The 16,865-nt window shown below is 38.5% G+C and overlaps 1 protein-coding gene and 1 pseudogene across 1 annotated transcript in view; both read right to left on the bottom strand.

Annotated features, from left to right (window-relative positions):
• LOC131903619 (vomeronasal type-2 receptor 116-like) overlaps positions 1-2,684 on the bottom strand; it is a 73,383-nt gene extending 70,699 nt beyond the window's left edge. The window contains exon 1 of the mRNA XM_059254317.1: positions 2,376-2,684. Within this exon, the coding sequence (XP_059110300.1) occupies positions 2,376-2,684 (309 nt within the window). The remainder of the gene's footprint in view (positions 1-2,375) is intronic.
• A 5,663-nt stretch (positions 2,685-8,347) lies between these two features.
• LOC131903613 (vomeronasal type-2 receptor 116-like) lies at positions 8,348-16,170 on the bottom strand (annotated as a pseudogene).
• Positions 16,171-16,865: the final 695 nt, after the last annotated feature.

Genomic DNA, 16,865 nt, shown 5'->3' with positions numbered 1-16,865 from the left:
GTTTCTTTTACACATGAGGGTGCCCTTGTGTTTGGGGCATAAATGTTCAGAATTGAGACTTCATCTTGGTGGATCTTTCCTGTGATGAGTATGTAATGCCCTTCTTGATCTCTTTTGATTGATTTTAGTTTGAAGTCTATTTTGCTGAATATCAGGATGGCTACACCCGCTTGTTTCTTAAGACCGTTTGATTGGAAAGTCTTTTCCCAGCCTTTTATTTTTAGGTAGTGTCTATCTTTGAATTTGAGATGTGTTTCTTGTATGCAGCAGAAAGATGGGTCCTACTTTCGTATCCATTCTGTAAGCCTATGTCTTTTTATAGGTGAATTAAGTCCATTGATATTGAGGGATATTAATGACCAGTGATTGTTCATTCCTGATATTTTTTGGTGGTGATGTGTGTGTACTTCTCTTCATTGGGGTTTACTGCTGTGGTTTTATCTATTGCCTGTGTTTTCGAGGGTGTATCTGACTTCCTTAGGTTGGAATTTTCCTTCTAGTGCTTTCTGTAGGGCTGGGTTTGTGGATAAATATTGTTTAAATCTGGCTTTGTCATGGAATGTCTTGTTCACTCCATCTATGATGATTGAAAGTTTTGCTGGGTATATTAGTCTAGGCTGACATCCATGGTCTCTTAGTGTCTGCACTACATGTGTCCAGATCCTTCTGTCTTTCAAAGTCTCCATTGAGAAATCGGGTGTTATTCTGATAGGTTTGCCTTTATATGTCACTTGGCCTTTTTCCTTTGCTGCTTTTAATATTCTTTTTTTATTCTGTACGTTTAATTGTTTTATTATTATGTGGCAAGGGGACTTTTTTTTGGGGGTCTAGTCTGTTTGGTGTTCTATAGGTTTCTTGTATCTTCATAGGCATTTCCTTCTTTAAGTTGGGAAAGTTTTCTTCTATGATCTTGTTGAATATATTTTCTGTGCCCTTGAGTTGGTGTTCTTCTCCTTCTTCTACCCCTATTATTTGTAGGTTTGGTCTTTTCATGGTGTCCCAAATTTCTTGGACATTTTGGTTCATGACTTTGTTGGCTTTAGTGTTTTCTTTGACTGATGAATCTATTTCTTCTACTGTATCTTCAACGCTAGAGATCCTCTCTTCCATCTCTTGCATTCTGTTGATTATACTTGCATCTGAAGTTCCCAATCGTTTTCTCAGATTTTCTATTTCCAGCATTCCCTCTGTTTGTGTCTTCTTCATTTTTTCTATTTCCCTTCTCAGGTCTTGGACTGTTTCCTTCATTTGTTTCATTGATTTTTCTTGATTTTCTTTCAGTACTTTACTGTTTTCTTCCAGGACTTTATTGATTTCTTCTAATTTGTTTGCCCTTTCCTCTAGTTGTTTACAGCGTTCTTCAATTTTTTTGTCTTTTCCTCTACACAAGCCTCTAGCTTCTTCATAATGTCATTCATAAGGCTATTTTCTTCTGCTTCTTCTAATTTCTGATGTTCAGGTCTAGGTGTTGGAGGAGGGCTAGGGCCTGGTGATGCTGTATTGCTCTTCATTTTGTTGTATGTGTTTCTGGCTTGACTTCTGCCCATCTCCTTGTGGTTCGTTCTTGGCCTTATCCGCACACTTGGTTCAGACAGAGCTGACAGATTCAGGGAGTCTCTCTCTCATGTCCAGATGGGACCTCTCTTGTCCAAATGGGAAGTCCGGGGCAGGATGGGAGCTCTTCTCTCTCTCTCTCTCTCTCTCTCTCTCTCTCTCTCTCTCTCTCTCTCTCTGTCTCTCTCTCTCTCTCTCTCTCTCTCTCTCTGTCTCTGTCTCTCTCTGTCTCTCTCTCTCTCTCTCTCTCTCTCTCTCTGTGTGTGTGTGTGTGTGTGTGTGTGTGTGTGCTCCAGAAGGGAAGTCTGGGGCAAGATGGGAGCTGTGGGCCGGCCTCTAAGTCTCAGGAAGAGGCTTGGGGCTGGGGCGGATGAGCGTGGGGTCAGGGCGTGGAGACTGCAGGGTCTGCCAGGGGTCTTGGAGAAGGGGATCCTTCCCAGTGGGGCTAGAAGGGAACCTGCCCGGTGGCCTGAACCTGGGGCCAAGTTGGGCAGGTCTTCCCCGGAGTGGCTGGTGCCCAGGGATGGGGTCCGGGGCAAGCTAGGGGACTCACCTGAGCTCCAGAAGAGAAGTCTGGGGCAAGATAGGAGCTGGGGGCTGGCCTCTAAGTCTCAGGAAGTGGCTGGGGTCTCAGGCGGATGTGCGTGGGGGCAGGGCGTGGAGCTTGCAGGGTCTGCCAGGGGTCTTGGAGAAGGGGATCCTTCCTGGTGGGACTAGAAGGGAACCTGCCTGGTGGCCAGAACTTGGGGGCAAGTTGGGCAGGTCTTCCCCGGAGTGGCTGGTGCCCAGGGATGTGGTCTGGGCTGAGCCAGGACACTCACCTCTGGTCCAGAAGGGAAGTCCAGGGCAGGATGACTCCTGAATATTTTACCAGGTCCTTCTGTTTGAAGATCAATCAAAAGGAACTTTGAAGCCCTACCCACACTCCTGGGACTGACATTGAGGAATCTATTGCAGAAGGTGCCCATGGAGCTCTTCCCATCCCTGTTCAAGGAGGCCTTCAACAGCAGACATATGAAGACACTGACAGCAATGGTGGCAGAATGGCCCTTCTCCTGCCTTCCTGTGGGGTCAATGATGAGAGTCCCTGATGTAGTGATATTACAAGCTATACTGGATGGTGTAGACATGCTGTTGACAAATGTGGCAAATGTGTTGCTCTGACTTGTTGGTAAATAAAACACTGATTGGCCAGTAGTCAGGCAGGAGAAGTATAGGCGGGACAAGGAGAAGAATAAAGCTGGGAAGTGGAAGGCGGAGTCAGAGACACTGCCAGCTGCCATGATGACAAACAGCATATGAAGATGCCGGTAAGCCACAAGCCATGTGGAAATGAATAGATTAGTGGAAATGGATTAATTTAAGCTGTAAGGACAGTTAGCAAGAAGCCTGCCATGGCCATACAGTTTGTAAGCAATATAAGTCTCTGTGTTTACTTGGTTGGGTCTGAGCGGCTGTGGGACTGGTAGGTGAGAGAGATTTGTCCTGACTGTGGGTCAGGCAGGAAAACTCTAGGTACAATCTCTCTTAAAATGCCCCATTTGTTAACATGACCAAAGGGGACACTAAAGTATAGGGCTGCTGCAAGATATTTCCATATATATCTGAGTCTCTATTTTGTGACATGCCCAAATCCAATCATCTATTCTTTATTAGATCTAGCACCATCTGTAGCTCTACTATGTTCCTGTCATGAGCAAGTTGTTGCACCAGCATGCCAGAAAACTCAGTATGCTGCACTTTCCCTTTAGTAAAAGGTTCAGTAGATCCCTCTCCTAAATCTCTGAAATGTACTGTGTCCATTGAGCAGGGCATAGCCTTCTAGGTTCTGATAGCACCCTAACAAACTTGATCATAATACCAAGGAAGTCCAGGAGCCTGCCCAGCAGGCTTTGAGAATAATCCTTCACTCTGTGGAATATCCACATTCAATGGTATGCCTGAGTTTCACTTGCCTCCCCCAGATATTCTCATGGACCATTGTAATTTCATCTTAGGGCAGAGAAATTTTGTTATAAGGTCAGAATAACTTGTTTCAATTTACTACAAAATTCAACTTTGTTTTTTTTTTTAAATTTTTATTTTGCAATACAATTCAGTTCTACATATCAGCCACAGATTCCCTTGTTCTCCCCCCTCCCGCCCCCCTCACCTTCCCCCCAGCCCGCCCCCCATTCCCATCTCCTCCAGGGCAAAGCCTTCCCCACAGACTGAGATCAACCTGATAGACTCAGTCCAGGTAGGTCCAGTCCCCTCCTTCCAGGCTGAGTCAAGGGACCCTGCATAGGCCCTAGGTTTCAAACAGCTGACTCATGCAATGGTCACAGGACCCGGTCCCACTGCCTGGATGCCTCCCAAACAGATCAGGCCAATCAACTGTCTCACCCACTCAGAGGGCCTGATCCAGTTGGTGACCCCTCAGCCATTGGTTCATATTTCATGTGTTTCCGTTCGTTTGGCTATTTGTCTCTGTGCTTTATCCAACCTCGGTCTCAACAATTCTCGCTCATACTCCAATCTAAAAAGTTAAGGTGTTCTATCAAGTAATCTTGACAAACTCTGTTTTTGCAATGTAGCTTTACACACATGTACTCCATCCTGAGAAGGTAAGGTACTCTGACATGAATTCTTGATATATTCTTCCAAGATGATCTGTCAGTAAATTTTAAAAAAGTCATCTCCTTCTATGACATCTGGTAATAGTTCTGATGTGTTCTTATCTGGGGCAGAGAGGTACATGATAAAGTATAAGAACCATAGTGTACAGCTGGGCGGTGGTGGTGCATGCCTTTAATCCCAGCACTTGGGAGGCAGAGCCAGGCGAATCTCTGTGAGTTCAAGGTCAGCCTGGGCTACCAAATGAGTTCCAGGAAAGGTGCAAAGCTACACAGAGAAACCCTGTCTCAAAAAAAAAGAACCACAGTGTAAGGTAAATTAGAATTTTCTCTGTATACCTTTTTTTTTATATTATTTTTAGCCTTGTTCTTGGTCCACAGTGTCTAGTTTTCCCTATGTGTGTGTATGTGTGTTCTCTTTTTATTTTTTTTCAGGAACTGAGGACCAAACCCAGAGCCTTGTGCTTGCTAGCCAAGCACTCTATCAATGACCTAAATCCCCAACCCCTCTCTTTTCATTAATTGTAATTATTCATTATCCATTGTCTGTTCTTGAGGAAGCTGGAGGGACAGAAATGATGGGAAACAAGACTAAGATGCTTGAGACTCTTCTAAGCTGTGTTTTAGGAAACTTTGACCATCTTTACCTGCCTTTAATTAAGCAGGATTATGATTATCCTTTCACTAAGGATTACCTCTAATATTTTATTAACTGGAATGGCCTTCATTCATGGTTGAATGTTCTCCAAAGAACATCTTTATAACTCTGGGCCATTTCCAAAACAAACCTTGGTAATACTGGTCACCTGTACCAGATTTTGTGTATTATACCCTGAACAGAAGCAAGATCCAATCATCACACATGAATGAAGGTTTATATTTTCCACGATGTGGCCATTCATATTTCTTTCACAATAGACAATAATTTGGGGCTTTACTGATTCAATTGGTAGAGTCCGGTGAGCTTTAATTTGTGACCTATACATAGATATGTCATTTGTGGTGGTTATATTAAGGAAAGACATGGCTTCCATGTGAGGAAATGAAAGCCAAGGGACAGCCATCTACCTCACATTTAGATTTACATTCTTTTGCCCAATGATTGCTCTGATAACATCTGGGACACTTAGTAGGTGTCTTTGTGGATGTCTACTTGTTCTGCCTTGAGTAGTATCTCTTATAATGCCCCTTTTGTTGACATGACCAACAGGGGGCACTATACTTTAAGGCTCTGCAATCACTTTGACAGTAAATGTCTGATTCCCTAATGTGTGACATGCCAGAATCTAATCATCCATTTTTTTATCATACCTAACACATTCTCCATCTCTGCTGTGGCACCATCAAAATTAAGTTGGAATACCAGTAAGCCAGCCACCTCAGAATGCTGTACTTTCCTTTCCATGGAACTCTGTACCTGAGTCAAATATTTAACAAAAGTTTCAGGTCTCTGTCTTAAGTCTTTGAAACTCACTGTGACAACTGAAGAGGGCCATAGCCTTCTAGGTTCTGATGTCACACCAACAAACTTGGTCTAAATACTGAGAAAATTCCAGAGCCTGTTCAGCAGGGGATGATATAAATCTTTCCCTCTGTAACACATCCACATTCAATGCTATGCCTGGGTTTCACATTCTTTCAGCCTGAATTTCTAATGGACCAGCCTGATTCTTTCTTAGGGTAAGAAGACATTTTGTTACAAGGTCAGAATAAGTTGTTTCTGTTTATTATAAAATGCAATTTTTACTTATACATACTCTACTCTAAAAAGATAAGGTGTTCTGTCAAGGCATCTGGAGATGGGTTTTGTTTTCAGAATGAAGGTTGATCCACATGTAGTTCATCCTGACACAATAAGGAGCTCTGTCAAGGAAATTTGAGATATACTACCAAGATGATCTCTCAGATAATCTCATCTGCTATCTGTAAAATTCAATTACCAAATCTTTGTGTTACAAAATACCCAGATTTCTCAATTTTCAGATGAAAGGAGTTCTGAAGTGTTAACCCACACTTTACTGTGAAATCTCTTTGGAGAGTAAGTCCTATGTAAAGTAAATAAAACTTGTTTAATTTGTTTAATTTGGATGGTGTTTTTCATTCTTGCTTTGTGGGATTAAGTATCTTGGAGGCCCCAGTGAGACTAAACTCCACTCCAATCTTGGAGATTCTTTCCTCACATTCTCTAGCACTGAAAAAACACTTTCTTTCAAGAGACACACCTTGACAAAGTCCCAGAGCCCTCAAATGGTCTCTTGGTTCCACAGAATACTGAGGTGAAGGGCAGAGAAAAAAATCAACCAGCAAATTTCTCTCTCAGGAGACTTCCACCATTAAGTCATAACAAGGCCTTCCTTTCTATGGCATCTGGTATTAGTTCTGGTGGGATCCTGCCTGGGGCAAAAGAGTACCTCACAAATTATCTGGATCCCTGTCCAAAGTTAAATTGTTTGTCCCTCTGCCCATCTGTTTTCTGCTGTTATTGTTGTTATTTGTTTTGCCTTGATCTTTCTTTCTTTCTCTCTCTCTCTCTTTCTTTCTTTCTTTGTTTTTGCTTCCTTTTTTTAGCATATTTCTTGGTCCCTGGTATCTTGTTCTGTGTTTTGTGTGTCTTTTCTGTTTCTTTATTGTAAATCTTCCATGATCTAGGCTTGGTTCGACTGGATGGACCGACAAGATTGACAACAGGACTAAGAAGCCTGATACTCTTTTAAGCTGTGTTTTATTAAATTTTGAGACACTTTACCCTCCTATAAATAAGCTGTGTTTTATTAAATTTTGACACACTTTCCCCTCCATAATATAGTTATCCCATCACCAAGAATCACCTCTGATCATTCTGTGAAGTGGATGGCTTCCATTTGGGATATCTGACCCCAAAGGGCACCTTTGACTCTCAGGTTACCTGGGCCATAGACTACACTATCCTTGGTATCCCTGGTTTCCCAGTCCAGACAGTGAATTATCATTGCTGGTCAGAAGGATGATCATATCCACCCTCATGGATGAAGGTTTGTAGGAATATAGATATATATAGATACATAATACCAATACATAATATATAATTTATATTGTATACATATATAATCTACACATAGAATTTAAATTATAATGTGAAATTTATAAGATTCATATATATATATATGTGCACACTTTCACTCATATATGGAATAAACATGTAAAATAGATTGTACATTATAACCAACTCATGTTTTTGAATGAAGAATACATACCAATTCAAGGAAAAAATGAATTGGGAGAAGCATTCAGATGAAAGATGTGTGAATGTCTATGTTTAAAGAGAAGTGGTGGTAGTCAGTAAGACTTAAAATATGTTATCACAGTGTAAATAAGGGGTCCAAATAGTTAGCCCTAGTTACATGTTCTGATTGGCTGACATTTGACATTGAGTAGTAAAATAAAATTCTTAGTGAGTGTACATTTTAACTTACATGCATTATATTATGCAATGATTGATATAATATTATGTTCATACAAGATTATGTTTAAATTTTGAAAACCCTGTATTCTTCAGCATAATCACACAAACCCAAAATGAAAGCATAATAATTTAATGAAGGGCCTTGTGGTCTTAAGAAAAAGATTGATATTCTTGTACAAATATGGTATATTAAAAGTTGAAAGTAAAATAAAAGTAAAAATCTACATATTTTACCACAGTGAATGAATGACCAGCTGAAATTTTACAAGGGTCCACTTTTCAAATTCAAGACATGTGATTTGTACCAGAGGAAAAGAGCATATACATGGAGCTCTTGAGAAATTTAAATCACTAACATGAATGTTAACTGTCTATACTATGGAAGAGTATAAATTTTCATTATGAGCCAGGAGTGGGGCTGGCCATCCTTAATCCCAGAAGAGTAGGGACAGATATAGGAAGATCTCCATTAATTCAAAATATCATTGTCTTTGCAGATGTTCTCAGAAAAGGCCAGATACATAATGAGGTCCTGCTCATATCGAAATATAACCTGGATTTTAAGCATGGAAAATTTCAATGGCTCCAGTACAAAGAGGCTCTAATACAATTAGATGAACACAGAACAGCCCAAAGAATCAAACTCATACTATTATTGCAAAGCTTAAAATAGATATCAACTGGTCTTCATCTTTGCAATTCATCTCTTAAAATAAGAAGTATGTTTAGTTTCGACCTAGGTTTTGAGAAAGGTATTCCTTCTAGAATGTAGTCTGTGCCTGATACGATGAAGTGAATTCTTCTCTGGCCTTATTAAGATAATATAGCACTTTGGGACAAAAATGAAGCCAAACAAGGCTGCACTAAAAGCCAAGATGGAGAAGACTTCCATAGCCACCATAATCTTCCCCCTGGTGCTGTGGTAGACAGGGAGGAATGTGATCCACACACAGAAGAACACCAGCATGCTGAAGAACAGGTACATTGCTTCATTGAATGCATCAGGCAGATTCCAGGACATGAATGCCATAGTAAAGCTTCCAAGTGCCAAGGTGCAGAGGTATCCCAGGACTCCGTGGAAGGCAAAAGACGAGCCCTTGTTGCACATAATGGTGATTTTTTCATGTTCAGCATGATAATCTTGGTCAAGGAATGGAGGAGAAGTCCCTAGCCAGATTCCACAGAGGACAAGGTGGACCAGAGTACATATGGGGATTATAAAGTTTGGGGCCTTTGATATTATTAACCACCTCACCACTCTCCTTGGAAAGGTGACTTTGAAGGCAATAACCACAGTGACAGCTTTAGCCAAAACAGTGGCAAGAGCCACAGTGAAAGCACCTCCAAATGTGGTCTGCTGTAGGATACAGGTTGTGGTGTTGGGATGGCCAATGAAGAGCAAGGCACAGAGGAAACAGACAGTAAGTGTGATGAGCAACATGTAACTGAGTGTCCTATTATTAGCCTTGACAATTGGAGTGTCTCTGTGCTTCACAAAGAGTCCAAGAACCACAGCTGTGAGTACAGAGAAGCACAGAGCTATGATTGTGAGAGACATCCCCAAGGGGTCTTTACGATCAAGAAAACTCACATCTTTCTGGAGGCAATGTTTCTTCTCGGTGTTTGCATAATGACTTTCTGGACACTTCATGCACTGATCCACATCTGTTCAGAAATGAAAGTAATCTTCAGTCCAAGCTGAAGGCATTCATTTTTTTTCTAAGCCATTTCTCTGTGCATGTTGACAGGACTATTACCTATATTATTTTACTTTTTTCTCAGGTACAAAGAAATACAAACTCTGTGGTGAATAATTTCTTTTTTATACCACCCATCTTCTTTATTAAATATTTCATCATTATTTATATGTATATATAACTTGTGTAAATTCAACTAAGCTCTCTTTCCTCCTGCTCCACTCCTTACCTTCTCCCACTTTTCCCTCACAACATAATGAATGTGCTTACTATTTCTCCTTTTTAGATATTAATATGCAATGAGCCTACTCAGTGATGCTAACATAAACATGTTGTGGGGACACTTACTTAAATATGAGTAACATTTCCTTCAAGAAATATGAGTCCCTAACCTTCAAGAAAAGTGATGTCCCTCTTTTGGTACTATTTTATCAATTTCTACTAGATTCTCATACAACTCATCTTCCTTATAGTGATATAAATCTAATACACCTTACATCTTTTATCTCTGAGTTACAATACATAAACCTACTTCATTTCTGATACCACATCATAAGTTACATCCACATTATGAATTGGACATATGAATACTGCAAAAGAGGGGAGAGAGCCATTTAAAATTATTTTATAAAATGGTTGTTCTTAAGCGTGAGTTCTTAATTTTCTTATCTTTATAAAATACTTTGACTATTCTCTGTTGAGGCTTTAGTGAACAGGCATTACTACATTGTTAAATGCTTGAATAGTGCATAAATAACAGTTCTTATTCCTGTTGGGGAAAGGTCAGACCTATTGAAACAGTTTTAAGGTGTGAAATAAAACAGTCCTCTAATATTCTGCTCTTGAAAATGTGTAAAGTTCCTCTTGAATTTGAAGTACATGAACACTGATTTATGCATGCCAAATGTTCACTTTCATTTTTCCTGTGTGTTTTAAAAAATTTATCACCAGATTTTCAATTTTATTTTGTTGATAAAATTTATTAACAGATAATCCAAATCAATTTAGTAGAATAAAACTTATTTCTATATGTTTAGTAAATATTGTTTCCTTGAGGTATTGTTACTCATTGATATACCTGTTCTCAGTACCTAATTTCAAGGTATGATGTCATGCTCTGTTACTTCTTTATCTTTTATGTATAGGTATTTATTTATTTATTTTTTGCTTTTATACTTTATACTGAATGATTGACATATATAATTCCATCCTTTACTAAAGTTACATAATACACGTAATAAAACTTCTATATATGTATATATATGACATATATTTTAAGCTACTCTAACCTTTTTGTATAATATTAAATCAGTATCTCAGCTTCAGGTGTCCAACATAATTGAGCTACATAATTTTTCATGTATATGTATTAATTAGGAACTATGACAGAATTTGGGTATATAAAGAAAAATAAGTATATGTATACATGTGAGTTGTGTGTACATAGATGTTCAGTAAAGAGTGTTTCTTATGACTAACAGTTTGAGGGCAGAGTCTATTATATCTCAATGTAAGAAATCCATGGAAAAAGATACAGAAAGGCTGTAAAAGTCAGAGGTCATGTAATACTGCAAGGGAAGATAAAATCCAGACACAGGAGGGCAATTGAATATATAAATTCTGGGCATGATATTATGCATACAACATGTGAAAGCTCAGGCCAAACTAAATATTATCATGCATGGAATAATGACATGTGGTCCTACCATTAACTGAGAAGCTATTTGATCTCATAGCTGATATAACAGGAAAACTCAATCTTTTTATTTTTTATGTTTTGATTAACTTTTTCTTGTAGTGGGGAATATCTAGATTCTTTTTTCCCATATTTTATTTAAGAAATGTTTTACTCATTTTATGTACTAACACAGATACCCTTTTCATCCCTCCTTCTGCTCTCCCCCAGTCCTCCCCTACCAACTCACCCCCATCCCCTCCTCTAAAAGGTCAAAGGCTCCTATGGGGAGTCAGCAAAACCTGGTACATTCAGTTGAGGCAGGACCAAGTCCCTCCCTCCTGCATCAAGGCTGAGCAAGGCATTCCAGAGGCAATGGGCTTCAGAAAGCCAGCTCACACATGAGGTATAGATCCAGATCTCATTGCCAGGGGCTCCTAAATCAGACCCAGTTATACAACTGTCTCCCATATGCTGAGGACCCAGTCCAGTCCCATGAAGGCTCCACAGCTGTTTGTCTAAAGTTTGTGAGTTCCTACCAACTTGGTTCAGGTGTCTCTGCAGATTTTCCCATTATGATCTTGACCTCCCCTGCACAAACAACCCCTCTTGGAGAGCAGTGGAGGAGATATCTTGATACATGGAGATATTATGAAGTTAGAAAGAAACCAGGTGCTAGGGAAATTCTCAGGAATCAGTGAGGATGACCCTAGATTAGACTTCAACCAATAGTGGAGAGGGTGCCTGAACCGGCCTACCCCAGTAATCAGATTTGTGAGTACCCTAACTGTCATCACAGAGCCTTCATCCAGTAACTGATGGAAGCAGATGCAGAGATCCTCAGTCAAGCACCAGGGTGAACTCTGGGAGTACATCGAAGAGAGGAAAGAATCAGGCATTAAGAGTGTGGCCATTGGTAATTAGTCCATACTCCACAAGGGGTCCTGTACCAAAGAGTATTGTCGCAGCATAAACTGAATTCAATGAGTCTTTTTATTTTTTTTAAAGAGAGAGAAGTTAGATAGGAAGAAAAGTGGAAGATTTCAGAGGGTGTGAATATAATCAAAATACATATTATGAAATTCTCAAAGGATAAAAGTATTAAAAATTTCAAATTTAATATAACCCTGGTCATAAATTTATTATTACATATAGAAATACTAGCTTTTAAAGATTTTCCTTCCCAGTGTAATATGCTGTGAACAGGTTCATGACCTCTTATTCAAAATGGAGATTCTATATTCCTTTGCTGCTTTTGGGTCTTGGTACAGCTCTCCATAACAGATTATTTAAACTGCCTTGAGGATATTGTTTCATATACCATTTCTCAAAGTTGGAGCAGAAAAAAAGACATAATCATACTCACTAAGGAAACTTGAAATTTTGGTTAAGCTGTACAGTAAAAAATTATGTATGAGGGGTACCAAACACAAATTTCTAATCTTCTGTTCCCTACAAAAAAACATGCTGTGAAGAATCTTTGTGTCAATAACCTATGCTACACTTAGTTGAGTCCCAATCATTATTGAAATACAGTTAGTAAGACATCCAAGTTTGTTACTTTATTACCATGTGTTAAATTACATGGGGAAATAAAGCATATTGATCAATACAGAGGAAAGGTGTTTCCTGTAGCAAACAATCTGGTTGATCATGAACATAAATCAATTATAAATTTCTATGCCTATCTGCATTATGTCAAGACACGGTGATGCACATTTTATATCCTAAATAAGAGAAGGAATACATTTGTCTGACTTGTCTCAGATATTTTTCAGTTTTTAAGATAATGCAGAATCCTGTAGAAATGTGGAACCATTTCTGTAAGATTTATTCTTACCTGTCTCATTGGAAATCTCATTGTCTGCACAAGGAGTGCAATCATAGCAGTAAACAGCCTTGCCCTCTAGGAAAACTTTCCTGAATCCAGGACCACAGCTCTCACTGCACACAGACTGAGGAATCTGAGAATAACAGGAGCAAAGTTAACCAATGCTAAGGGTTTATTGTTTTTCAATATCATGCAATTAACTTGAAGGTTTTATTTTTATAAATGTAGAAAATTATTTTGAACATCTGTGCCCTATGCAAGGTTGGTCTGAGAATTCTCATAGTGTTAGACAGTTTGTAGCTTACTGAGGTAGGGACAAGTTTGACGCAGGTAGGTCAGTGAAGACATGACCTAGAAGGTCAAGTGGTCTTTCCAGATGGATCCTGTCTCTGTACTTACTTTCTAATGTGTTGAAAAACTATTTTTTTCCACCGTGATTGTGACTCTTGCTTTTCAACTTAACTAGACTTGTAATCACCATGGAAACAAATTGTTGGGTATTTCTGAGCATAATCTTAAAGGGAGGTTTAAATGGCTCATTATAAAACCGAGTGTCACCATTCCATTGACAGTTGTCTCAGAATGAATGAGAATGAGAAAAAGGTGATCTACAGTATTTACTTTTTTTCTACTTACTGAGGATATGATGTCAACATTCACTTCATGTACTAAAGAAATAAATTTCAAAAGATAAAGGCTGAAGCCTCATACTGTCAGCCAAAGAAACACTTTCTTAAGTTTTATTATGTATGCCTTTATTTGTAGTAGGAGAAAAGGAGAGAAACACATACACACACATGATCACTATAGTATTTTCCCTTTCAAGAGATAGAAGAAAGGAAATAACTGATTGTGGTCTGTAATTTTTAAACATGGAATAAAAATGACTTACTCAATTTTAGATAGAGTGAAGGACTTCTAATGGAGACATGTACATTGGTTTGAAGTAAAAGTAGCAATTATAGGGACAGATGTGTGCCTACACATTTCCTCAATGGTGGTGTTATCTGGGGAGTTATTGGAATTTTAAGAGTTGCAGACTTATTGGTAGAATTATTCAGTGTTGGTGAATTTTGAACATGTATGAGCCTCACCCCAATTCCAGTTTTCACTTTCTGCTTACAGTGTGTGGCCTGAGACACTTTGTTTCAGGTTTCTTCCTATCTCTCCATGGATGCCACACACTGGCATACCTCCTGACCATAAAGGATCTCTTGTACCTCTAGAAGCATAAGTCAAATAAACTCTTTTTTCCAAAAGTCACTTTTGGTGATGGTGTTTGATCATAGCAAGAAAATATAACTTATTTAGTTTTGTACTGTGGATGTAAAATTTTTCTATATCCAAGTGTCCTGTGAGATATTATGAGGATTGTACATATCACTTCTCATGTGTACTTAATTTGTGTAACATTGACAAAAAACTAACCCATGGATGACTGAATATTAACAGACATTTATACCTAAAATCTTACATTTTAATTATCAGGGGATGATAAAACACTGTCTTGTAGTAGTTATTTTCTGTCTTTCTCTACTGGTAGTTACATATTAATGGGTTTTTCAATATCAAAGTAGGAGTTGTTATACTGGTGGATATATTTGTTATAATGATAAGTATAATTAATTGAGATAATACATAACTAACCTCTGAATACTTTTCTGGCCATCTTATCATCTGTTCAGACAATGACAACTGTTGACCCTGGGAGCACTGGGCGAAAAGATTCCTACTTTCACTTTTTGTCCAAGACTCTTTAGAAAATTCCAAAAGTTGAGAATATCATATTTATCATCTGACTTCTGTTTCCATTCTAAAGCCATGTTGGCCCCCACATGGATATTCTTCAAGAAAGGATGAAGTTAAAAGTGAAGCAAGAATATATTTTAAAGTAGGTCACAGATGGTGATAAAAATGGATTATAGCATTACTCTCATTGTTCATAATCTCTGGAGTAGGACATAACAGTAATGTAGATTTCACTACAGCTGAGCGATGGTAACCTAAGTTAATGTCTGAAGGACAGACAGCCTCAAGAATATCTTCTAAACATACTCAGGAAAGGAATCAGTGCGTACTGGTTGAAGTAAATCTCAATTTTTTTTTAAAACAAAGCTATACCCATTTACATTCAGTGTGTGTCTCAAAGTACAGTGAGTAAAATGTGGGTACTGATGATTAAATGGTAGTTAAAAGAAATCATTTATGTACTAATACCTTGGGGTGAGCTATCACTGTTTAACTTACTAAGAGAATTCTTAGTTTTCTAATGTAATTTATTAACATGAAAAGATTGTACAGCTAATTGTGACACACAGAGACTTTATATTCAGTAAAATCAATTCCACCTTGCCACTAACCCTCTATTCCTCAGCAACATGCACAAATAGATCTGCACTGACCTGGAAGATAAAATAACAAATGAATATTTTCCTGTGGTAATATATATATATATATATATATATATATATATATATATATATATATATATATATATATATAATATGAATACGTGTATACAATGCTGAAATACATAATACCTAATTTGGATCCTTTAAAGATGCCAAAAATATCACATTGTTGATTCTTTAATACAATGGAAGGGATCTTACCTGCCAGGGGTAGAACAGCATTCTTTCCCCATTTTCAAATGGCTGCATTTGTACTTGCTGAAAACTCATCTCATGGAGACTGTGAGCCACAGTATATACAGCCTTGTATGTATTGTAGCTTTCTTCATTCATTGACATATCAAAAATGTGTCTAGGCAGTAATTCCAAGGAAGCATTGGATTGGCAGTTCTCCAAAAGATGACAATCCAGCTCTGAAAATGAGCACTTGAAGAACAAAAACCACAATTTAGGAAGGTAATTGTCTTCTGGGTATTTATGAAGATTAACTGTTTGGATAAAATTTTTAAAGGCAATAATCTGCTCATGGTGGTATGAAAAAATGAGACTTCCATGGAAAGAATCTGGCAAGAATTAATCAGCCATATTAGTAACATCCCACTCAGAGGTCATGACCCAGACTTTCGTCGTCAAAATCTGCTGCCCTAGATTTCTCATTAAACCTTGTAGTGAATCATTGTCACTATAAATGATGATGATATTGGCCAATGATTCCTGGACCATGTCAAAACTTTTCCAGTATTTGTATGGAAATGAATTCCAGGTGCTTTGGATCATTTCAACAAAAGCTATGCAGACTTGATTTTTCTCCATAGTTTCTCTGATATCTGATAGAAACTGAGTTCCTCTGTGGTCATCTGGGACAATAAGACCAATCTAGGTCCAACCAAAATGAAGCATCAAAGAGACCATGGCAAGAACTAGAGATGTGTCTTTGGGGGCCATCTGTAGAGAGAATGAAACTGACCTTGGTCACTCAAGATATTATCAAAAGGACTAACAGTGAGCTGTTGAGAAAACAATTGGAAACAAGAGGAAGAACAATGTCATAAATCACCATCTCTGTTCTGCAGGAACTGATGGTAATGGTCAGCATGAGGATGGATTCATCCTGATTTTAAAGGCAAAGTTCTCTGACAGAATTTTTCAGAAATTTATTGGCCTGTCCTCCATTTTTATTAACCCCCCCTTGTCCTGCATCATCCCCTTTCTTTCTTTCCCAAGGGACTGAAATTAGATCTGTCTTCAATTGTCGGGGAACTTGTCATCAATAGCTAAGTTATCCAAGTGTCTTTCTTACCTTTACATGCCTCTGAAATGTCAGCAAAGGAGCTCTAGCTCTTTTTCCCATACAACTCCTCACCTGTGGAAATTTGAAGAGCTGAAGCAGTGTCGCAATATGGGTAGATCTTGCCCATAATAGTCCTGTTAGTGCAGCAGCTGACTTTCTCTCCTTTACACAGTTATAATTGGAGATGGGAATACTCAGGCCTGAGAGCCAATATCATAGAAGAAAACTTTCCCAACTTAAAGAAGGAAATGCCTATGAAGATACAGGAAGCCTATAGAACACCAAACAAACTAAACCGTCCAAAAATAGTCCCCTCGCCACATAATAAATAAACAGCTAAATGTACAGA

The sequence above is a fragment of the Peromyscus eremicus genome, chromosome 1 (assembly GCF_949786415.1).
Source record: "Peromyscus eremicus chromosome 1, PerEre_H2_v1, whole genome shotgun sequence".
NCBI lineage: Eukaryota > Metazoa > Chordata > Mammalia > Rodentia > Cricetidae > Peromyscus > Peromyscus eremicus.
Note: the sequence above shows the minus strand (reverse complement) of the source record. Positions and strands in the feature narration are given on the sequence as shown.